The sequence below is a fragment of the Anabas testudineus genome, chromosome 9 (assembly GCF_900324465.2).
Source record: "Anabas testudineus chromosome 9, fAnaTes1.2, whole genome shotgun sequence".
NCBI classification, from domain to species: Eukaryota; Metazoa; Chordata; class Actinopteri; order Anabantiformes; family Anabantidae; genus Anabas; species Anabas testudineus.
This window is the reverse complement of record NC_046618.1, coordinates 22,907,046-22,930,866: the sequence shown is the minus strand read 5'-3', so window position 1 is coordinate 22,930,866 and position 23,821 is coordinate 22,907,046. Positions and strand designations below refer to the sequence as shown.

Below are 23,821 nucleotides of genomic sequence, written 5' to 3'. Positions count from 1 at the left end.
CTCTTGCCCCCAAAATGCAACATGTCAGCACACAGAGATCCCATTTCCTGGCCTTCAAATGGGTCACTAAAAGGTTAATGGAAGATGTCACAGTTACTTTGTTCACAGTTTTCTACATTTGCCACAGTGAAATTTAGCAGTTCACAAGGTCTGATGTAACTGTCTTCATTGGTATTTAGGAGGAATTTCAGATTGGGTGGAATGAACGTAAGAGTGATCATTTCAGGTTGGCTGCTTCCATCTCAGATAATTCACTCAGTTAAAATTTAGTCAATTGAAAGAGGAGATTAAATTCTAATGATCAGTGAATCTTCAATTTCAACACTACAAACTGTCACTAGACATAAAAAGTATGACTTGCATACAAACAAGGCACATTCCCGGAAAACATCAGGTTTCTTATTGGTAATGTCTTTAAGTTGAATCAGCCTCAAATGAACATGACAAAGATTATATGCTTTCATTGAGACAGAAGTGAAGTGGACTTTGGATGTTTGGATATGAGTGGGATGTTGCACCAAAGTACTTAACAGAAGAGCTGCCACAGGGACCTCCATCTCAAACTCAGATGTTTTGTTACGTCAAACAAATTTAATAATATTGCTTTAATATCCTTTACCATGACCAAGTAAGCCCTTATTAATCATGCTGTATGGTTGTAATTACAGCTGGTAAGTGTCATTATCTGTAATTAGCATAACTGGCATTTGTCCAGCTCTGAATTGAGCAAGGTCACTCTGCTAAGGAGATCAGAGCTGTGCTATTTTCACCCTGGGTGTGTTAGTGTGAAAAACAATTAAGAGAAGGTTATGGATTTAATGACATGTGTGGGTCAATGGGCATAAAAAGGCACAGGGGTACAGTTATAATAGGAGGGCTTTACTCTACCATTATTCCTACTGTTGCTACCTGCTTTAATAATGTACTTTAATGTTACAGTAAGATGTTTTTATTATCATAAAACTGCATTAGTAGCATGTTGCTATTGGAGTGCAGGGTCTCCACTTTAGTTGTTTATTCTTTACATCAGTGTACATTATGTACACATCAACATATAGTATATTATTGTGTATTATTGGTATTGTGTGCATATTATATTGACACAAAACAATATGACTTAAAAACAAAATGGCTTAAATATCAGTTTAACTAGAAATGAACTTCTACAGCCTTCCATCTTGTTGTTAAGAGATCTCTCTTGTCTGTACATGTGATCACTAGATTCGCTGTGAGCTAACCAGTCAGCTAACCATCCTGAATCACAACTGTAAACTGCTGCAGATCTGCATAGACAGTAACAGCAATTCAGACGACTGTACTGAACAAATTGTCTGACTTATTATAGCTACCTATCATTTATGTTATTTTTTTAACTTTTTATGCATGTTGAGATAAGAGATTTTTTTTCCTGCAATAGCTTTGTAATACTTAAACCTATCTAACAAGCAAATGTTTTTATTTATAGGGATCTGAGCTTGTTCACCTGCCAGGGAAGTGCTGTCTGGAGTGTTCATCTGTGAAACCTTCCTGTTTATACAAGGGGAAATCCTACAAGGTACTTCAATCATAAATGCAAATTTTTTGGAGTGAGTTTGTACATAAACATGAGAAAAAAACTCAATATCAAGCAAGAAATCAAACCCGTGTGGGTGAAACAAAGACACCACAGGGCTTTTGTAAACTCTCTATTCTCAAAAGAAACAAGAAAGGAACTTGCATAAAGTCTCACTGCAGAGGAGGCTGCTACACAAACAATCAAATATATCAATACTAAGCTGAATATAGATATAAATACATTCTCTTAACTCTGAGAATTAAAGTTGCACTGAGTCAGAATAAATGTGGGTTTTTGGACAAAGCAGTCAGATTACTTTGGCTGTGTAGCCTCTAACAAGAAGCTCTTATTATTCTGACCCATATCTTTTAGCGTGTCGACTACTTCATTATTCATAGGCTAGTCCTGGAAACCCAGAATGCAAAAGCTTAAATTTTTCAAATTTTCAGCCAGGGGAATGCTCATGAAAGGCTACAGGATGGTCAACCAGTGCCAAGTGAAGACTGAGCTATAATGCTTTTCAGATTTTTGTTTGTCTCCCCAAGGATTTAGTCAAGCTTAGCATTACAACTGGAGGTAGGAACAGCTGTTGCGCTTTAGAAACACATTTTAATACATATTTTTTTGCACAGAACACAGACTGTGGATTTTGGCCTCAGTCACTGCCATTGTTAAGGCTTTAGGAAAGGAAACTGAATATTTTTTGCAAGTATGAACAGAATGAATAGTTTAAACCTGCAGAACCTCTTCCAGTTTTCATATGGGCACCTAACTGACACACTACATTGAAGCTCTCTTTCAAAAAGATTGGTAAGTTTTATTTTTGGTCTTTGTACAATGATGCCAAACCTGGCAACATCTGTGATGAGAAGACTGTGTGATCACGCTCACAGTGTTGTTTGTTATAAGCCTCACCAAAACCACAAACTTTAGTTTTTACATGTCTCTTTGTGTATGGAAAAAATAAGATAAAACTCTAGAAATAGTGATTTTGGGGGCGTTTGTAGGTGTATTGAACTTTGGACAGAACCAGAATAGCTTTTTCCTTTGGCTTCCAGTCCTAATGTTAAATTAGGCAGATCAAGTCACGATTTCTTTGTACTTAACACACAAACATGTGATTGATATTGATCTTCTCATCTAAAATATTGACCTGTTCCATAGAACTAAACTCAAATAAGAACTGTAACAGGACAATCAGTCACGATGACTTAATGTAGTAAAATTGACTATAAGAAAGGTTTTTTTTTAATCACTCACAGGCTATCTAGTAAAAAGAAAATCAATTATATTGATTATTGACTGTCCATATATTGATTGAGTTTTGGGTCTTTTAGAAGAAAATCTGCATAGATCTGTAGTTGTTTGATTGATATAGTTTTTACTTTGTGGTAGTTTGGTGATTCTGCATCAGGAAAATGTTATCTGGGAATATGGAAGATGAGGAGGTAGATAAGATCACCTTTCTCAGCTGTTACATCACTGTACAGATTAGCTGATGACTTGTTAAGATAGCAGACACTTCAGGTTACAGATTTCTTTTCACTGTCATTAGCGGTGAAGGGTTTGTGATTCTAAAGTTTGTGCATTAGAGGGCTGCTATGAAACAGGATTATTGTTGTTTATGATTTTACTTTTCTACTTTCATTTATTTGCTCTGAAAATATATCTAAATGTTTGATATTAGATATATATATATAATCTTGTAACTGTCAGGTTTCTAATAAAACTGACACACAACTTATTTGCATTCAGCTTAGTGCCTGTTCTGTGTGGGTTCCTTTTTAATTATAATTAATCCTCTTCACAGTTTTAATCCTTTGTCGTTGTTTGTTTTCGGTATTCTATTACCTGCAAATGTTTTTGCTCCAGATACTTTTCTACAAGAACGTGAGCCTCTGCTTTCACTATGGCTTTGTCTATTTTCCCTTTATCCCATGCGCTCATTCCTTATCTCTGTACCTTTCCACTGTTTTTTCAGGATCTGGCTCGATGGACTGATAGTAGCTGCAGGGAGTGTGAATGCCTTGATGCCCAGGTGACTTGTTATCTGCGTTCCTGTCCCACCTGCCCGCCAGGCACTTTGGCCATTACCCAGGAGGGTCAGTGCTGCCCTGAGTGTCGCCAAGGTATGTTCCAGCAAAGCATACTCTGTGCATATGTGCATGTGTGTCTTTCCCCTTGTGTGACATTCTTCTGCTCTGACAAACTTTGTTTCTTTTTACATCTACCTCTTTGACAGCACACACAGCACAAAGATTCATTGCTACTGTCTGTAGGTGACTTTGACAGGTCAGAGCCTTCTGCATTTAACACATGTCTACTTTTTAAGGGTTTTTTGTGTGTTTTGACTTGCTTTTTCATTTTATCATATATTTCTATTCAGCCCTATTAGGCAAATAGAACAATACACCACCAGACATGTAATAAAGTGCAAAGTATGGTTCACAAAAAGCCACAATTTGTTCAAGTTTTTGCTCAAATGTTTCCCTTTAAAATGTTGCCCAACATGAAAGCATCATGTAAACATCATCCATTGGTCATTTAAAGCCCCCAAAATGAGGGGTCACAAATCCTGGTAATATGCAAACAAATCCTGGTAATATGCTCTTGAGTAATTTCTCCAGTGCTGCTGACCAGACTGTGATGGTAAAGCTCTTGTCTAGCATCTTGTCTATGGTGCTACTTGTATTTAAATACATTTTAATTCCTTTCTAAATATGTAAATGACAGCTAGTTGTATAAACTAGCTGGCTCACAAATGGAGTGTGTGAGAGAGCATTCATAAATATGCATTCTAACCAGAGGACAAAATCCACATCCCACATGTCCCTAGGGAGGAGGACAGTTGTGGCCAAGCTGCTCTGTATGTTTCAGCATGCTCTTGCCTAAGGATGTAGACTGGAACATTTGCACAGAGTTGATACGAATATATTCAATATCTGCTTTAAACAATTCATTTAGGTAATTGAACTTGTGTTTCTTTGTAATGCCTTTTTCATACACTGCCTGTCCAAAAAATGAAGTCACCAACTGGATTTAACTAAGCCTCCCCCTGGATAATTACTGCATGGATGATTGTTTTTTTCAGACAACCTTGTCTGAAAAAAACAATCATCTGTTTCAGATGATTTGACCCTTCAGTTTCAAAACTGATGAAACTACTAAAACTGGGTTAAAAACTATCCAATGGAAGAAGGACATTTGGTCTGATGAGTCCAGATTTACCCTGTTCCAGAGTGATGGGGGCATTAGGGTAAGAAGAGAGGCGGGTGAAGTGATGCACCCATCATGTCTAATGCCTACCGTACAAGCCTGTGGGGGCAGTGCTATGATCTGGGGTTGCTGCAGTTGGTCAGGTCTAGGTTCAGCAACATTATGAATGAACAAGTTTTTTCTTTCCTGATAACACGGGCATATTCCATAATATCAATTCACATTCTATTCAATATGAAGGCAGTGGTGATGTGCTTTGCCTCCCTGGGTCTATTTTTTAGCTGCAGAAAAGGAAATACTCTCAGAGACTTTAAATTGAGCCTTTAAGCTAATTTCTTTCTGTATGCAATAAAGCTCTTATGTTACACCTACAGTACCTCTTAAACAAATGCTGATCCCTCTGTCTTATTGACTGAAAATACATTTGCAGACTGTCAGCAATTAGACCTAACAAACTTATGTTATTTTCCCATACAGATAAATACTCCAATATATAGTTAAACTGTGGGATAACATTGTTTGATTTATGAAGACTTATAATTAAGTTTGCCTGTATGAATGAATAATTGCAGCGGGGCAGGGGAGACATTCGTCATTGCACCATACAGATGGTATATTTGAGACAATTGTTTTATGAAATTAGATTGGATGAAGTAGTTTTGTTCATATTTAGTCTGTCTCTTTTCTTGTTGTCCTCAAACAGCCCTCTTGTCCTCTTGGGTATTACTATTTGGAGAAAATCCACAATCTAATTAGTCAAGTTAAACAACAAGAGGATCTATAAAGTATGGTATCCTGAAGTAGCCATCTGTTCTGTAGAGAAACTGACTACTTTTGTTAACCTGCTGAATTAAACATAACACTCCAATGTCACTGTGTTAGAAATGAATATTATGAACGTACATGTACCAGAAACGACAAAGGCAAACATAATTCAAATTGTGTTAAGTCCTGGTATACGGCTGTGCTATCTGTATTTTAGCATTGGCTGTACAGAGAGCAGGTTATCCGTTTTTACGGTTTTTACAGTTTACTTAACCCTTTGCCATCAAACTGTTACAAAAACTTCATTGTAGACAAACATCTTTTCATTGCAAACTCATACCCACATACCAATAATATCTACAACTGTCTGACGGGGGAATGAAGCAATGAAACATTTTCTGAGTTAACTCAGTTTCTTCCTTTCTTTTTGTGCCTTTTTAATCTTTAGTTTTTTGCTTGAGGCCAGTAGAAAGTAAGAAGTGCCTGAAGTGTTAGCTGATGGGATCCTAATGAACAATACAGAGTGAAGAATGAAATGGAAAACGCTTCACTCAGACTTACTTGACTCAAAATAATAATTTCTCAGAACTGGAAGCTAAAACACCTCAGGTGCTTTTTTGGAGACTCTTTATTTTCTGTCTTTTCCATTGACCTAAAACGCACATTTAAAAGTTTTCTCCCACACACTGCACAGAAGAATTCATGTTATCCATTGCCTCCCTTGTTTTTCACTTTTCTTTTTCAACCTTATTTTTATCTCTCTCTGTTTGTTTCTTTCTATTTTACAGCATACAGCATATGACATCTAAGAATTATAGTGTTGGAAGTACAAGGTGAAATGTATATCACCTCCACCCACATTCTATAGATAGTGTGGGAGGTAGTATACTAATATTATATATATAGGGTGTCTTTGTGAATACTTGGATCAGGAATATAATGTGTGCCACATTTAAGTAGCATAAATCTGTTTTCATACCTTCATGTTGCATAGTGATGCATACCACATATGTATACATTTGTTTTACGTAGACTTGGCCACTTCACAGAACATTTATATATTGATGTGGGGAACAGCTAAGTGTTATCACTCATTCACTCTACATCAGTCTGTCTGCTTGGCTCTGAATTGGATTTTATGACGGTGCTTATTTTTTGGCCGAAAATAGAAAAAAATGGGGTAAAAAAATATATTCTCTGTATCTTGCTCTCTCTCTCTTTTTTTTTTACTTAAACCGTAAATTTTCCTTTAAGCCTATTAATCATGGCTGTCAGTAGGCCCAGAGGTTAGCAGCCTTTCCTATCATTGGACAGTTCACACCCCAGGACAATAACCAGAAGTCGTGCTGTGTTCAGGCCTCATGAGTAATGCTGTAGATCTGAACTTCTTACTGTACTTGCACATATAGTTCCTCTCTTACAGGGTTTGACCCAAATTAATCTTGATATATGGTAGCTGTTATTTGTGCCAATATGTGGTTTTTGGGTATGATACATTGACAGAAAATGAACATTGTTTTTCTGACTTTAATACGTTGAATTTGTCTCTCACAGCACCTCATATATAGCAATGTGGAAACTTTGTCAACGCTTAAAATACAGAGATAGAATAACAGTTCTGTGATGTTTAGTTACATTGTTATATGATGTCAATAAAAAAACTCTAAAAGATATCTACTACAAACTAAAGTTGTAGAATTTTCATATTTCTTTTTATTTGCCTTTACATTTGTTTTTGAAGCAGTAGCTTGTTGTCTATTGTCTATTTACATTCTACTTTTAAAGACATTTTAATGACGTATTGCTCTAGTTGGGATCTATGTGCCATTTAGTCAGTTTGTAAAATAATTTTTGTTGTCTAGTTTATGCATCCCAATGTTTACCACCATCTCCCAGACTGCAGATATCAAAATAACTGCTTCATTCTTATTTCTAGTATGTGCCTAAGCTTGTCAGACTGTAAAACAGGAGTAGTTTTTTCATCTGTGCAAGTGCAAGTTCATAAATAACTGTTCTAATGTTATGGAGCCTGTTTTTAAGTTTAATTAAAAACTGGAAATCACACATTTTAAATTTGTGATATTTTCTCATTTGTTTTTCTAGTACCTGATCTAGTCACTTTAGCACTTTACCAATATTTTATTATCAACAAAGTTTAAAAGAATTAAATATATTTACTCCAGTTTCAACTGATGACTCTCATGATTGAAAAACTGGCAACAGAGTACGGATCAGGGTGTGAAATCACCATCACAATTTACCTGCCAATTGTTGATAAATGTTGACTGTGGTTGGTAAATTGACTTATTTTCCAAGCGACTGTGGCACATACCCAGTTGCAGTTAGAGGTCAAGCCTGTACTTACTAACAGTCAAATTGGCAGGTGCATTTTTTTTCCTCATATAATTTTATAATTATGCTAGGGAGACTTTTCTCATCTGGCGTTTGTCATAATTGAGTGGAGCTGTGCAGGTAATTGTGCCTGAATCCATACCTCTGGATCCATTGTTTTCATGCAACTTTAACCACGGCTGTAGTTTTTAATTTTGTGCTTCAGGGATTCTGGCTTGCTACGCTTGTGAGGAAATTAAAGTACAGTGTGTCAGCATCAAGGCAGCCTTCTGTAAACAGCACCTTGTATTAAACAGTGTGATTGCTGAACTTGTACTATAATGTGGCTTTATCCACAAGGGAGAAAATCCAATTCTGGTTCAATCTCAGTTGTCAAAGTAAACCAGAAATGATCCTGTAACTCGTCAGGTGAAGTTTTGTATGAAAATATGCTAATTTGTTTCTCCTGTTTAACATTCAAGAACAGGACAGACAGATCAGAACAGGTGCATGAAGGAAGACTTCCAGAGTGGATACTATAATTTATACAACAATAGTACATTAGTGTTAGCTGACACTTTGGCTACAGCTGAATAAAAAGATAAACCCTTGACTGGTATTCGTATTTGCCAGTAAGTCTATCGGTGGGTCAGAACAAGGACTGTTAAGTAGTTATTCACCCACTTTTCTCACTCTACATCCTTCTCCTCATACTGTCACATGTTTGCACACAGCTCCTGTGTTTCCTCTTGTGGCGGTGAAGGATGGAAAGTAAGGTCAAAAAGTGAAAGAGAGTGGCAGGTGGAAAGAAAATGAATAGGAGAGGAAAAAATGAAGCATTAAAGAAGAAATAAGACAGAGGAAATGAATAATGAAAGGTAGTTGAGTAAGAAAAAAGAAAGATGGAGATACTTAAACCATTATGTCCTGGCTTACTGACAGTCTTATTGGCCATTAAGGTTAAAGTTTCACCTCCATCTTACTAATATGCTCTTCAACTTCTTTTTTACTTCATTTTTTCTACTTCTCATATACTTCTTCTTGTCTTTTCAGTTCTAATTTCCCTATTCCTTCTCCTCGCCCCGCTCTGTTCTCTAGTTGTCACATTAATCAGATCTCTCAGTCACATTTCTACAAGCACCAGGCTCTTTATTTGCTCAATACATTCACATAATAAATGGAGCAATCACAGTGCAATCAAGTGCAAGAAGCCCCACATATTGTTTGACAAGAGGCTGCATGCTTTCACTTGTTCTCCAATCCAGATACAGTAGCAGTATTGCTGTCATTATGTTTCTGTATTTTCAGATGCTGACAGGGCTTTTGAGATGGAGTTGTGATTTTCTGAGATGACGTTTTTAATTTTTGAGACATGTTTTTCAGATTTTGAAGAGCTGGGTAATTTTCAAGAGAACCTAGAGGATATCAAAGAGTTTGATTGATGCAAGTTTGCATTTTTTCCCTCCACATTGTTAAATACATTCATTGTGGTTAAGGATGATTTTCTGCATCATTTTATAATAGCATACTAGAGCAAACAGACTGTTTATGCCTTCAAAACTATCCTTAGTAGAAGAAAGAAAAATAAAAAACAACTTTAACAAACCCAGAAGGAATGTGATTTTTAGGCCACAAGTTTGAGCTAGGGAAAGTCACAGTAAGGTTTATGCAGTTCAGAAAGATTCCAACACCACAAAGCACAGTGGTGTTTTTTTAGTTAGTTTGTTTGTTTTTTTGGCGATTGACTTTAATTTAATTTTGAGAAATCACACACTTTAACCAGGTTCCAGACTTCTGGATCCCTGCTCTTATCTTAATGTTTTCCACAGATGTCAATGAAAAATTGATTTAATTTACATTGAAATATGTAATGAAAATGGTGCCAAGCTTGCACTTAAAGAAATAACTGCCACTGTTGAAATTCCTGGTTACTGTCAACTGCAGCATGCAGGTGCTTTGTAAATGCAGTAATGTTTTACTTCTTTCTTAACATTTAGATGATGGAAATATTATTTACACTCCAGCTTACAGAGTGAATAATGACTCTTAAGAGCAAAGGTCAACATATTAAACAAATAAGGTTGTGCTCCAAAGTTGTTTCTCAAATGCTGAACAAACTAAGAACCAGTTTGCTGTGGGAAAAGCTCTAAAACACTTAATCACCAATGCACTAGTGGATCTCTTGGTAGACAGTAGAAGACTGTGGATGTACTCTGAAACTCCCAACAGGGCACATTTTAGATAGTAAAACTCCTTTACCACCACTAACACAGTCTGACTGTAGAACCAAATGTACTGGATGGAATTTGTTAAAGAATTAAATTTTATGTGTGTGTATGTGCGTAGATGTGTGGTTGTAAATCTGTCTGCCTCCACTAACTGAATTTCTGTGCAGAGCCAAATCTGTTAGATAGAATTTGCATGAAATTAAATGTCAAAAAGTATGCCAGTAGGTGAGACTTCAAGTCTTCAAGTGGTCTTGCATCCACCACCAGATGTACATTATAAAATTAGCATTAAACTGAATGTCAGAATGAATGTATGTCATTCAGCTTGTAGTCAGGTGTACAGATTCTAATTTTCACCCAGTATCGAGGCTTTTACTGCAGATGCAAATATATTGTGTTGGATTTTCCAAACCTCAATTTAAAATCTATATTTATTATTAAATTTGTGTTTTTTCAGTCCAGTGCCATGAAGACTGTCTGTCATGTTTGGGGACTTCTGACCACTGTGAAAGCTGTAAGGACCCAAAGGCCGTCCTCCATCTTGGCCAGTGTCTGTCTGTCTGTCCCGCTGGCTACTACGCTGATGGACGAGTTTGTTTAGGTATGCCTTATAGCTATATACATGTTTTCACGTTCGTACTGTAGACAGTGCTCATTGCCAAGTAAATTATCATTCAGTAGTACTGTAGGGATTGTTAAATATTTGCTAATAATTTTTTATCATTAGTTGTTGAATTTACTTCCTAAAGGGTAACGTAACATATACAACATTTGATCTTGACTGAAATAATAATAATAATAATAATAATAATAAAATACGACTCTCATAATTTAGGTGTCTGTTAGAATACATTTCTCTGGTGACCTTCTGGAAGCTTTGCTGAAGCTGCTTGTGGTTTGCGTCACATAAATACCATAATTAACAGACCATTACCTGACCTTTCTAAAGGATGTGAAGAAAGAAAAGATTGAAATCAAAGATTTCAATACCATAGCAAATCGACTTTACGAATTTAACATGAAATTTATATTCAGACATTTTTTACAATGCTTAATTTTTTCCCACATTTTGTTATAAATAATGTTTCGGCCAATTCCAAATTGGATTAAATTCATTATTTTCCTTAAATTTCTATAAACAATACCCCATAATGTGAAAGTGAAAGAGGTTTAAAATTTATCAAAAATAAAAAGTAAAAAATCACATATAGTGGTACATAAGTATTTATAGTCTTTGCCCTTACACTCAAAATTGAGCTCTGGTGCATCCGGTTTCCACTGATCATCCTTGAGGGGTTTCGACACCTTGATTAGAGTCCACCTGTGAGAAAATTCAATTAATTGGACAGGATTTGGAAAAGACATACACATGTCTATATAAGGTTCCGCAGTTAACAGTTCATTGTTTGGTCTGTGCTCTGACATGAAGTCCAAGGAGTTGTCTATAAACCTCCGAGACAGGATTACAGGATCTTCCTAGACCGGGCCACCGGGCCAAACTGAGGGTGATAAGAGAGAGAGAGAGAACGGTCTTATTCAGGGAGGCGATCAAGAATCCGATGGTCACTCTGAAAGAGCTTCAGTGTTTCTCTGTGGAGAGAGGAGAACGTTCCAGTAGAACAACCATCTCTGCAACACTCCACCAATCAGGACTCCTCAGTAAAAGTTTGCTAAAATGCACCTGAGGACTCTAAGACCATGAGAAACAAGATTCTCGGGTCTGATAACACAAACATTTTACTTTTTGACCTGAAATTTCAAGGGACATGTCTGGGTAAAACCAGCCATCGCTCAGCACCTGGCCAATACCATCCCTACAGTGAAGCATGGTGGTGGCAGCATCATCCTGTGGGGATGTATTTCAGCGGCAGGAACTGGGAGACTAGTTAGGATCGAGGGAAAGATAAATGCAGCAATGTACTGAGACATCATTGATGATAACCTGTTCCAGAGTGCTCTACACCTCAGACTGAGGTGATGGTTCATCTTTTAACAGCACAACGACCCTCACAGCAAAGATAACAAAGGAGTGGCTGCGTTTCTGTTGGTTTCTGTTGACACAATTGCCACCTTGACTGAGCAGTGACCTGCAACAGTTCTTGTCTTCTTAGCATATTACTGCATCGAATTTCTACCAACAATATTACCATACCTAGAAAATTTGATTTTGTTTTATGTTGAGCCTTTGAGAAATATAAGTTTTGCTGTTTTCTCTAAAGTTCCTCAAAGGAATAGCTAAAGCTGACTTTTGATATTTTGTATCTACACAAGATAAAATGACATGAGAGCTGATTGATTGACTTACTCTACTCTAGTTGTTGTTATTGAAACACACGAACAGACAAACAGTAGATTCTCTTCCTCTCAGTGGTAGCAGCTGCACTAATTAGAAAAGAAGGGAAAAAGAATTAACAGTGAAAAACATCTTTTCTCTGTTAGGTTTGTCATCAGAGGGCTTAGTGACATGCTGCGAGCCAACATCTAATTGACAAACAAGATGCTGAAACTGGTGGATTTTGCATAAACCTGTTTTCCTGTAGTGATAACATTTAGAACATTTATTGTGATTAATCAGTTGCATGTCTTGTGCATGAACAAGGTTGATCCACATTTTAGAAAGCGGATTACAATCTGGCTAGACCAATGTTTTCATCTTTTATTAAACCAAGATTTGCAGATAATTGATTTCTTATTAAATCATGCTGAAGGATAAAAATGCTAATATAATTTTTGTTAAATATTTCCAAAAATTCAGTTTCAGATTGGTGCTTTAATTGAAATTCTGTGTTGCATAAATTATGATTATGTATTTATGTAATCTTGGGAATCTTGCTACAACCTCCATCAGCAGTGCATTGGACAGAGCCAGTGCCACACATTAGTTGTGTGTGGATGTCATAACTATCTGTTCGACTATATGAGGTAACCAGTAAGATCGCCAGTAGTTGAGAACATCCTTAGTCTCCCGGCGTCAATCCCACAAAGCCTAATTTGATTTTTTTTTTTTTTTAATTGGAGCATGTGGGCTAACGTAAAGCTGTGAGCTCCTCTCTCAGTCTTCGCTCAGACCCTTCATCTTTTTCTTTTTGCCTTAAGTCTGACAATCTTTTTGTTACATATCTTCACTTCCTCTCCTCTCCTCCTGCTGTCTCTGTCTGTGTGGGTGTCTCCAAGGTTTAACAGGGATTTTGTTGCTTTTTATTCTATAATCTTGAGATTTCTCATTAAAAAACATCTGAAGTCTCCTCAGTGCATTTTCTCTCCCCTTCCATATGCACTGGTTTCATTATTATGTTTATATAGATGTCTATAAGTAGATTACATTGCACCAAAAAAAAGAAACATCAGTGTTTAACGAAAAAGTAAAAGATTTTTAAAAGCAAACTATAGGATGTGTTTAATGAGAATGTTTGATGGAACAATACATTATTACTCTCTATAATACAGTTTGTCTCAGTGGATGCAATGGTAAAAGACTTTTTTCTTAAATTTTATAGGTTTTATATAACTCTAGTTTGGGTGTTGAAATGGGTAAATACATAAAAGAAAAATGTAATCTTGTGTTTTGTTGCCAACAGCATTTTAGGTTATGGTACATACGTAGGTGAAAGCAATCCAGATATAATAAATTACTGGGGGAAAAAAAGGATTTTATTTAAAATACAAGGAGACAATAATGTCAGTGTATATTTGCAGAGAATTCAAGAAAATAAGGGCCATTTTCTGTGGGAAGCAGCACTGACCTACCATAATGTACCACACTTAGGGAGGTCTGTCAGATAAATCTTTATTTTCTCAGAAAGGACCTTTATGCCAAGCTCAGGCTACTCACTTCTATTTTTGTTAGATATTCACTATGTCAAATTAGGCGATTATATAGTCAGACCTTTTTAAAAGTATACCAAGTATATCCAAACATGGAACCAAAAAGTTAGGATATTAAAACTCAGTAGTTGTACATCACAGTAACAATGCTGCTATCTAATTTCCACACCCTCCCACTGCAAGTCGTGCCCCAGCTCATCAGCAGTCCCTTTGATATTTTAGTCTATTTGTTTCCATTAATAATATTAGAGTTCTACGTTTTAACTTCAACAACTTCACACAAAGGTGTGACAAAAAGCTTGTTTGATTATTTATCATTACACAACACATTTAATTATAAACTTAGAATTTACAAAGACAAAGGTTACTCTTGCAACCTTGAGGTTGAAATATACCTTTATGTTCATCCCACAGTCCAATAACAGACTTTAAATTTCCCCAGGTTTGAAAGTAAGTGTTACTCTTCACTGGGTTCACCTTTGGTGAACTGCACATCTGGATTCTCCCATTTCTTTGCCCTTCACTATGAGCTATGACTGGCAGTCTTGTAACATGAACAAAGCTCAGATAGGAAAAGAAAATACATTTTTAAGTGAGTCTCCTACTTCTACTTCACAGCCTGCCAATCATCCTGTGCCACCTGTTCAAGCAGGTGGGAGTGCCAGTCCTGTGGCTCCCAGCTGCCCCTGCTCAGTACTGATAGTGGACAGTGCCTGGCAACTTGTCCTCCCGGTTCCTACCAGCATGACTACACACAATGTCGCCGTGAGTATCACAGCCTTTAATGTCATTTAATGTTCTCCTTTGATGCCATTATGGAAGTCAAAATGATATTTTGGCTTAGATTTAATCATTAATAACATACAAACAATGGGAAGGTAGCACTGGGAAATATGAAATTCAAGGAGAACTAACTTACTTTTCTTATTTTCTTTCTATGTATCTCTCTTTCTGTCTTTCTTTCATGCAAAATCACAATCCACATATTTCAGTTGGCTGCTCTCAGGGCAGCCTCTTGACAGTGTGGCCAGAAGTGCATTCACAGTTCAGCAAACATGCAGTTTAAGAGCAGGGCTCCTTAGTTTGTACATCAGTTTTTTGGGCCTCAAATAAACTCTGCATGACTTGTTTTTACTGAATTGGTTATCAGAATAACTTAAAGTGGATGTACTGTCTGAACATTTGACAAAGTGATGAAGCAGAGAGTTCTCTCTTGGGTCTAAGTTTTATTGCTACAGTATTGTGGCTCTGCTGACTAAGTTCTTAGAAAAAGCCAGAGAAAGTCGTTATTAGGAAGCACAGCAGCAACCAAATGTGCTCACGTATTTTACCGATTGCTTTTTATTGCATGTCTGCTGAACTGTTGATGCACTTTGGCTCAGTCTCCCCAGCAAGATTATTTGGAAAAGTTTTTCTGCTTTGGAGGCGAATAGTATTTTAAATTTAAATAAGTTTGTATCTTTATACTGTACATTTCAGCAAATGTGCCTCTCCTTTCTTTAACTCCTCTTTGTATTAGTACTCACAGTCGGTCAAGGGAATATTATGAAAACCAATTAGCACTTTAAATTGATTTAGAATTGAAAATTAAATTGACTTTAAAATTGCAGACTATTAATTTAGCTTTTTCAAAGTTTTTTCTTTTATTGTTATTTCACTCAACTGAAGCTGAGTACTGCTGCATTATGCTATGCTCTCTTTTTCCTGTCAATCAGTTGACACCCACAGGAAATAACTAAAAGACTCTGCCAGGAAAAGACAAAGGGCTGCATTGTTAAATTCATTACTTATTTATTTATTGTTTTCTGTCCCTGGCAACAACAGCTATGTTTTAAGAAAACCATTTTCTTTTTTAGTTATGATTAAAAATAAGAATTTTTCAGGATTATCCTTTCTGATAGAGTTTACTTTGACCCCTGCACTGATGTACTTGCTATGGAAGTGAAAAAAATGTTACTGTAATATAAATGTAAATGTCACATAAGGTTTTGGCCAAGTAACAGAAGAAGTAAACCAGTCAATACACAAAATATATAGCGTGCAAGTCCACAGAAGTCAACGGTGGCTGTGGTCTTAATGGTGAATGAAAGCAAGAAGGGGAGCTAGAATTCACTTTGCATCACTGGTTTTTACCACATTTTATTCAATACATGCAAAAGGAGAGCATTGCTGTGTGTTATTATGTATTATTTTAAATAGGACAGAAATGAGGTGGCACAGTTGATAACAGTTGCTCCTTCTAACCATATGTATCACACGACAAGATAGTGAACCCTCCAAAATGTCCAGTTACTCAACCAACTTACCTCAAAGGTCTCCCAGTGCTCCAAAGCCTGGGCCAGTAAATAAAACCATGTCTCAGTGAACTAAACCCCTCTGGGCATGCTAATATACTGAACAGTTTGGCAAGTGGGGAGGTCCTGCTGTGGCTTCTAGGGATAATGAGTACAAATAAAGAGAAAGGGGACTGAAGTAGGAGGAAGTAGAGAATGTAAAAAAGAACCACAATGTGATTACAGTGTTGCCATATCTGCAGTTCAATTTCACACCTTAATGAATATTGTCAGGAGGATTGGAATTTCAGACCTCTCACTGCACAGGAAATACATCTACAGCAGCTATTGTAGCTGTGCTTGATCCCACCAGTATCCATCCAGCCTCATGTATTGTATACAGAACTGTACAAACGAGTGGGGAAATCCCACTTAATGTATTTATGCTTCCTCTGTCCTGCTTTGGTGCCACTCTAGAATTCCCCTCTTATGTACTAATCCAGCATCTACACTGCATTAATACTGCAGATATTTCATTCTCAAATGGTGCACAGTAAAAACTAATTAATACAGTGGCAGCAGACATGCATGACATCCCCTGCTATTTATTTATCCTGCCATCTATCTAGCTACAGAAAGTTATGTATTCCGTGGAGCCAGTTTCACAACACAAACCCCCACACAGCCAGCTAGTTAGCAGACCATTTCTTTCAACGTTCAACTGGCTTTAATGAACCTCTCAGTTTTTCCCAAGTATTTTCTCCCGGGGACAAAACAAAAGAGCAGCAGTGGAAAGTGGGACTCACAATCACTGCAGCTGTAAATCACTGTGTGCTCAGGTCAAGGCTATAAGGGTAGATTTGGCCTGAGTGAAGTCCTAGTTCAGCTCTTGTTTGTGGAGAAAAATCGAAGGGATGAATAAGGGAAGAGGTTGAAAACGAGACAGAATAGATGAGACAACAGCAGTAATGAGCGTGTGAGGTGTTTGGAAGCTGCTGGAGACATAGATACCGGATTGTAGCATTTCTTGGCAAAGTACCAGGACCACCCAGATCCCAAAGCTTCGCTGCAGGTCTCTCTAGGGTTTTTGTTAACAACTCCCAATCATGACGATAGCTTTTACTTTGTCTTTGTCTGCATGTATTGTATAATTCTGCAGATTCTGACTAGATGTCAGTAAGTCATGAATGTATAGAGCAAAACAAAACTCTAAAAAAGAACTACGGCCTGTTTTTAATGTAGAATATCTCTTGTCATTTACTTGTCTTTGTTAGCGGCCTGATTTTAGATCACACCTCTTATTCTCAGTTTTGAGAATAAAGAGACTCAGTGTGTGTGGAAACCATTTGTGCATCTATTGTATTGGTCCAGAACTACAAACAAAGTACAGTTACTATGTACTTTTAATCCCAACGGACTTGTGCCATCTGTTCTTTTGAATTTTTTTTTTCTTCATTACACAACTTTAACCCAGATTGGGTCATCTACAACAAAGCTTTGTATCAAAGACAAAATGTTAAAGGGAGCAGATACAAAGTAAATAGAATAAAAAAAATAATATAAGCATACAGAACCTGCACAGATTGCACATTAGCATCCAGTCCTAACAGTTGAATTCATGCATTAAAGGATCATAGTCTTTATTTGTATACTGTATGTGTTGATTATAAGTGAATTTCCTGGTTTTAGAAAAGACTTAAACATGTGATGATCACGTGTCAGCCCAGTATTCTTGGTATGTAGAATATTAGACTAGTATGAACCATATTATATATGTCCAAAACTTTCAGCATTCAGTAAAAGTGGTGTGATCCTTTTTGTAGAGCAAGGTGGATAGTGAGTGTATTGAGGTCAGAGTGATGGATGGGCAAGTAGTGCGATTGATTTTCATAAAGGAGGCTGGACCTTATGTCTTGTCATAGACCTGCAAACACAATTTACATTATTAAGTGCTTTATATGTGAGAAGAAGAATTTTAAATTCAATTCTAGATTTTACAGTGAGTCTGAGGAGAAACTAATGTAGGAGAAATATGATCTCTCTTGCTAATTCCAGTCAGAACTCTGGCTGCAGCATTTTAGATTAACTGGAGGCTTTCTAAGGAGTTTTTGGGACACCCTATCTGTAGTGAGTACATAGGTCAGTAAATAGGGACTGGCAATAATTTGATAAGGTCATCTACCATCATATTCTAAAACATGAAAACTAAAACTTTATAGTTATATAGCTATATGGATTTATTTGCCAAGCTATTAAAGCTTTCACATATGTTTACAATTAGAATGTAATTGATTTATAATGTCTTTTAGGCTCTGTTGTTTAAAAAAAAGCAATTTTTACTAGATATCTCTGAAAATTGCTGTTGTTCGCTACTTTTATTTATGATGACTTCACTGCTATTCCGTCTGTATCGTGAACACTCATTCACACTTCACCTGAAAAGAAATTATGAGAGAGCCATATTCTTTTTTTTTTTCTGAACTATGAAACATGTTGGTATTCATTTCTATTTTTGTTAGGTATGATCCTCGCAATCTCAAGAAAGCTGTAGTGATTTTATTGACAGCTTGACTTTATCGCCCATTTTCATTACTTTCATTTTGCATTTTAGATTCTGTCTGAAACCAAGGCAAACCTGACAAAGGTGCAATTTCACCCTACTGCTCCTATTTCTAAAAGAAAAAAAAGACATTGTGTTATTGAATATGTTTTTCACAGTGTACAACCTGATTTTTCTCCACCGTGCTTGCTGAGCAAATTCTGTAATTTGGCTTTACCTAGAAGAAATTAGAATAAAAATTTCCTTTCTGTTGTTGTTCAGGCTCAAGAAGTAGAAATGAATTGTGTGGTAGCTCAGTGGTTGTTTGTTATATTAATATTCATGTCTCTGGCAAAGTCTCACTCTGGATTGCTGTTTCTCAAATATGCATAGACATATGTAGGATTTTTACTCCAAGTGACCCAGTATAAACAAGGAAAAAACAACATGCAAACTTGATTCCATTTGCTGTTCTACTCCAATACCGGGGAATCCTCTTTTATTTTTTATTGATTTACTTATTTTCACTTTCTTTTTCTAAAGCTGCTTTTTCTGTGCCCTGTTTAATTGCTGAATCGCTCATCCCATCTTGTTTTATCACTCAGAATTTGAGGGGATGTGTACCGCGGCAGCACAGTAATCGTGTGTCCCTGCTTGTCCGAGGAGGACAGAAAGCGAAGATTATCCCCTGCACCGTGTGACTGTGCATTCATCGCAATCTCCCCTGGTTTATGCAGAATAGGCTTTAGAGGTTTGTTGGCAACTGGCCTGCTAGGATTACATTTGCTGATAACTTTGCGCTTCGTGCTGCACAGAAAAATAAATTGCTTTCCTGTGTGGGGCAAGGTAAAGGAGGTGTAATCCTATTGTTGGATATAACCATTTTTGGAGGGGGACTTGCCAGTCATATAAATGTAGGAGTCCCCTCCTGTTCACATAATTGCCCTTTTTTGTCTTTTTGCAAGACAAAACTTTAATAATTCCCAGTTAAAGTGATAGAGGTTATTAGAAAACAGACACCTGGTGTTTGTTTAAAAATTGTAATATAACATTTTGCCATAGAAGAATAATTGTATGAGTGCAGCTGTTCAGTGAGGAATTATTGCATGTTAGATGCCAATAAATATTCTGCAGAATCCTCTCATTTGGAAGAGAGGGTGTTAGGGAAACTCTCTGGATCTTCAGCAAATAGAACAAGAACAAGAGACATTAAAACACTGAGCAATGGTGAGAACAGATGAAGCAATGATTCAGAGAAAGAAGCCGACACACACAAATAGAAAGAGAGATGACAAGGATTTCAGTGTGAAACTCAGAGGCCAGAGGGCTGAGGCAAGAAAAAAAGCCTGGGACAGAGAAAAGAGTGTGCCATGGCAAGAGTGAGAAAGAGGTGCACATCTTCAGAAACTGCGTTAGAAGATCAGCAGGGAGAAGATGGCAGGAAAATAGGAAGAGCTGAGGTGCACATAAATTCAAAAGTGGGACAGGAACTACTTCACCTGTCAATCTACCTGTCACAGCAGAAGATATGTTCCAGTGCTCAGTTACTGAGAAGAAGAGACAACTCTTCTGTAACCTTGTTGTCCTGTGAGTTTGCCACTCATTTGACTCAGTGCAACTTAAAGGAAGTACATTTTGGTTTTACATACTGGTGTCCTAACTACAAGTTGTTTATATTTTACTGATATTAACATTTCAGTGCTAAAAATAAAACTTTTGATTGATATTCTGCCTTCCAGGCAGCTGCTTGTTTGCATGTATGTCATTGCAATATGACAGTTAACTTGCAGAGACCTGCAACATGCCAGAGATAGGTAATCGGTCACAGAGAATATTTGCCATACTTGCTTTATATTTTGAACAACTTCTGTCTTGCGTTTAAATTACACTGGGCTATTCAGATGATGTGGACTTGAGTAAATAACAAATTTCAAGAAGCATTTTTCAAGTCTTGCAGAGTAAATGTTCACATCAAACCGACATGAGCTGAAACGAGCAGACATTTGAATGGTAGAAAATCAATTTAAAAAGTGATACTGTGAAAGTAGTTTGCAGGAACGTGTATTAAAGTGTACATTTGTAGCTAATGGGCTAAAAGATTGCAAAACCACTAGTGTGGTCTTTTAAATCACCTAGTGTCAGTGATTTAAATCCCATGCTGATAGCAAAGACAGATTTATCCACCCACAGTAAAAACTATGAAAAATTTAATTTGGCTGGTGGTTGGTGGTATTTTTTTTACCCTGAATGCGAAAAGAAATGGAAAGGAAAGAACAACAAAGGAAAGACAGTGTGACTCCTGGAAAAGTACAGGCTGGAAAGTACTTATTCTGATGAAAGATTTGCTTTTTATTTTGCACACATACAAAATAATGTCCCAAAACACAGTATTATGTATTAAGCATACACAATACACCACATGCAGAGTCAACACAATACATTTTATAACAGATATTTCCATTTTTCAAGGCAGTCTTTTAATCACCTTGTATGTTGCCATTTGCCGAAGCTGAATACTCAATCAGGGCTGTAACTGGGGAGGACTGGGTAGCGATATGGAGAGTCAAAAACCTACTTCATTTGCACAAGAAGATGCTGCAAAATAGCGATAAGAGATAAGAAACTGTGTGTATGAGATAAACCAAACTCAAATTAAACTGTCTCATTTAGAAGATTTCTCCTCCTAAGCTATACAATTAGCTACGTTGGTAATTTAAGTTTTAGTTTTAACAAAAACTGTTTTAGCCCATTCTTTGACCATAATTTGTATTAACATACACAATTTTGGCATTCTTGCTGATTACTGTAGAGCCCATGACTTAAAGAAAGTCTAGTTGCTATGTCTTGAGGTTGCCTTTTTAATGAATGGCAGCCTGTCACACCTTTCACCCATTTAACATTTAACATGCTATAATTTTAATGAGCCACCTGGACCTGAGCTGATGCATGAACACACAGTATGGCCTTTTAAATGTTGTGGTAACATAACCTACCTCAAAAATTGTGTTTACTAAGACATTTGCAAAAAGACAGTGACATTGTCCATCATAAATGGCCTCATGGAGGTTTTGTTCACACTAGAAACTACTCAGTTTTTCTCTGGCACAGGGCCTAGCCCTACACCACATTGTCTTGAATTTTGTTCAACAGCTTTTGATGTATGCTCCTGAACTAAGAGACAAACAAACAGGACTGAATACACAATGTGCTTGTCAGAGGTGAATAATTAAATGACAGAGACTCAGGTGAATTGCTCTGCAAAAATTCACTGACAGCAAAGCTCAACGTAGAGGAGAACAAAAATAGCTGCATGGGAAATAAAACGTATTAAATCTGCCTCAAATTGCATAACACTGTTGGAAGTGTGTTTGGTAGTGCGAGGAATAGGGTATGCTAGATTAAACAGTAGATGTTGTGTTGCTAGTAGGGATGTTAGGATGATGTGTTTTTGTGATGATAAGAGAAAGATGAAGAGGGACTGAGACAACATATAAACATTTTTACCTGAGGAAACTGTATCGTAGAGCAGAGCAGGGGGAATAAGATGATTTATCTCTTTCATGGTGCTTTCCAGCAACTTTTGAGATAACATATTTGGTTAACGTTTGGCGTCTCTCATTAATTGAGGGAGATTTTCATCAATATTTCCTAAGTGGTGCTGATTAAATTAATTACTCCCTCTTCAAGTGACTATGCTCTCACCCTGATGTGTTTTCCTTAGTGTTTAAGTCATCTTGACAGAGTTGGAGCTGCAGGCCCATGAGAATCACAGAGAAAACTTAGAACAACCTTTAATGAAGGGTTCAATAAATTCCACAAATCTCCAACATTTCGGTGTTCGAAAATAAACATCAGATGAACCTGTAAACGGTGTTTAGATGATAACAGGAACACTTTCCGTCAGACTTTTTGTTTCTACTTAAACAGCAGCAGTTTGTGAATCAGGAATCTGGTTTAAGTTGGGAAGAAAACCGTGCTCACTGCTAAACTTAGCTCTAACGTAGCCAGAAGTGCAGCACTCTTGGGATTTCCTCCTGTTTGTTTCTGTGTCTTTTTTTATGTGTTTTGTTGCACTTGCATTGGCACCTTGTTTCAGTCAGTGGTCTGCTGGAAAATCTTGTCAAATCATACCAGTGTTGAGATAGAACCTTTTTTTTTTATTTGATGCAACGACACATGGGCTTTATTTCAATTAAGAAAAACAAAACAAGATTAATTAATTGTCATAATGACTCACTGTTTGTTTCTCTCTTTGTCTCTTTCTCACACACACACACACACACACACACACACACTGTTATTTTTACAGGTCACCCCTTTAGCTTTCTGCTCTCACTGTTTGTCTGGACTATTGTTACTGTTGGTTTTACCAGCATCCATATAATACCTTTGGTAATTGGATCTATGCAGACCACACACACACAAACAAGCTCTGTGAAATCCTGTACTTGTTGTATTATTAATATTAACTCTGTATCTTTCTCTGTATTTTTGTATCTTTCCTTTCTTTTTTCAGTATCAGTTTACAACCATAAATGTGCAGTAAGAAAACAGAGATCAGTGTTTATTTCACTATTTATGTTACCTACTATGGATCACATACACAATAGTGCAACAACAGTACTTTCTGTCGTGTTGTAGTGTAAGTGTAGATTAATATGAGATGGCTACTATAGAAACAAGTTAGACATGACATATTCTACATCACGTTCAGTGTGATTTCTGCTGTGGGGAAAAGAATGGAAATAATTGGCTGTGTCTTTGGAAAGAGTAATATGAAAAAAGATATTTAGTAAGTTGGTTGTAAGATATAGATGCTGGTGATTTAAGCCACACACTTGACAGTTTTCAGTAATTAGATACCTACATGAAATGTTTTCTATTCTTTCCACCAGGCTGTCATGAGTCATGCTCAGAGTGTCGTGGGCCGAGTCACCAGGAGTGTGTGTCGTGTTCAGACCCTGCTGTCTTGCTCAAAGACGGGGAATGTGTCTCAGACTGTGGCACTGGTTTCTACAGTCAAGAAGGCATCTGCTACGGTAAAGCTGACAAATATCTTTCTCATATTAGTATTTTAACAATACAAGGA

At 36.9% G+C, this 23,821-nt stretch overlaps 1 protein-coding gene across 1 annotated transcript in view; it reads left to right on the top strand.

Moving 5' to 3' along the window:
- fras1 (Fraser extracellular matrix complex subunit 1) overlaps positions 1-23,821 on the top strand; it is a 196,203-nt gene that overhangs the window by 75,743 nt on the left and 96,639 nt on the right. Inside the window, exons 10-14 of the mRNA XM_026342783.1 lie at positions 1,466-1,555; positions 3,537-3,684; positions 10,553-10,696; positions 14,539-14,685; positions 23,628-23,771. Of these exons, the coding sequence (XP_026198568.1) occupies positions 1,466-1,555; positions 3,537-3,684; positions 10,553-10,696; positions 14,539-14,685; positions 23,628-23,771 (673 nt within the window). The remainder of the gene's footprint in view (positions 1-1,465; positions 1,556-3,536; positions 3,685-10,552; positions 10,697-14,538; positions 14,686-23,627; positions 23,772-23,821) is intronic.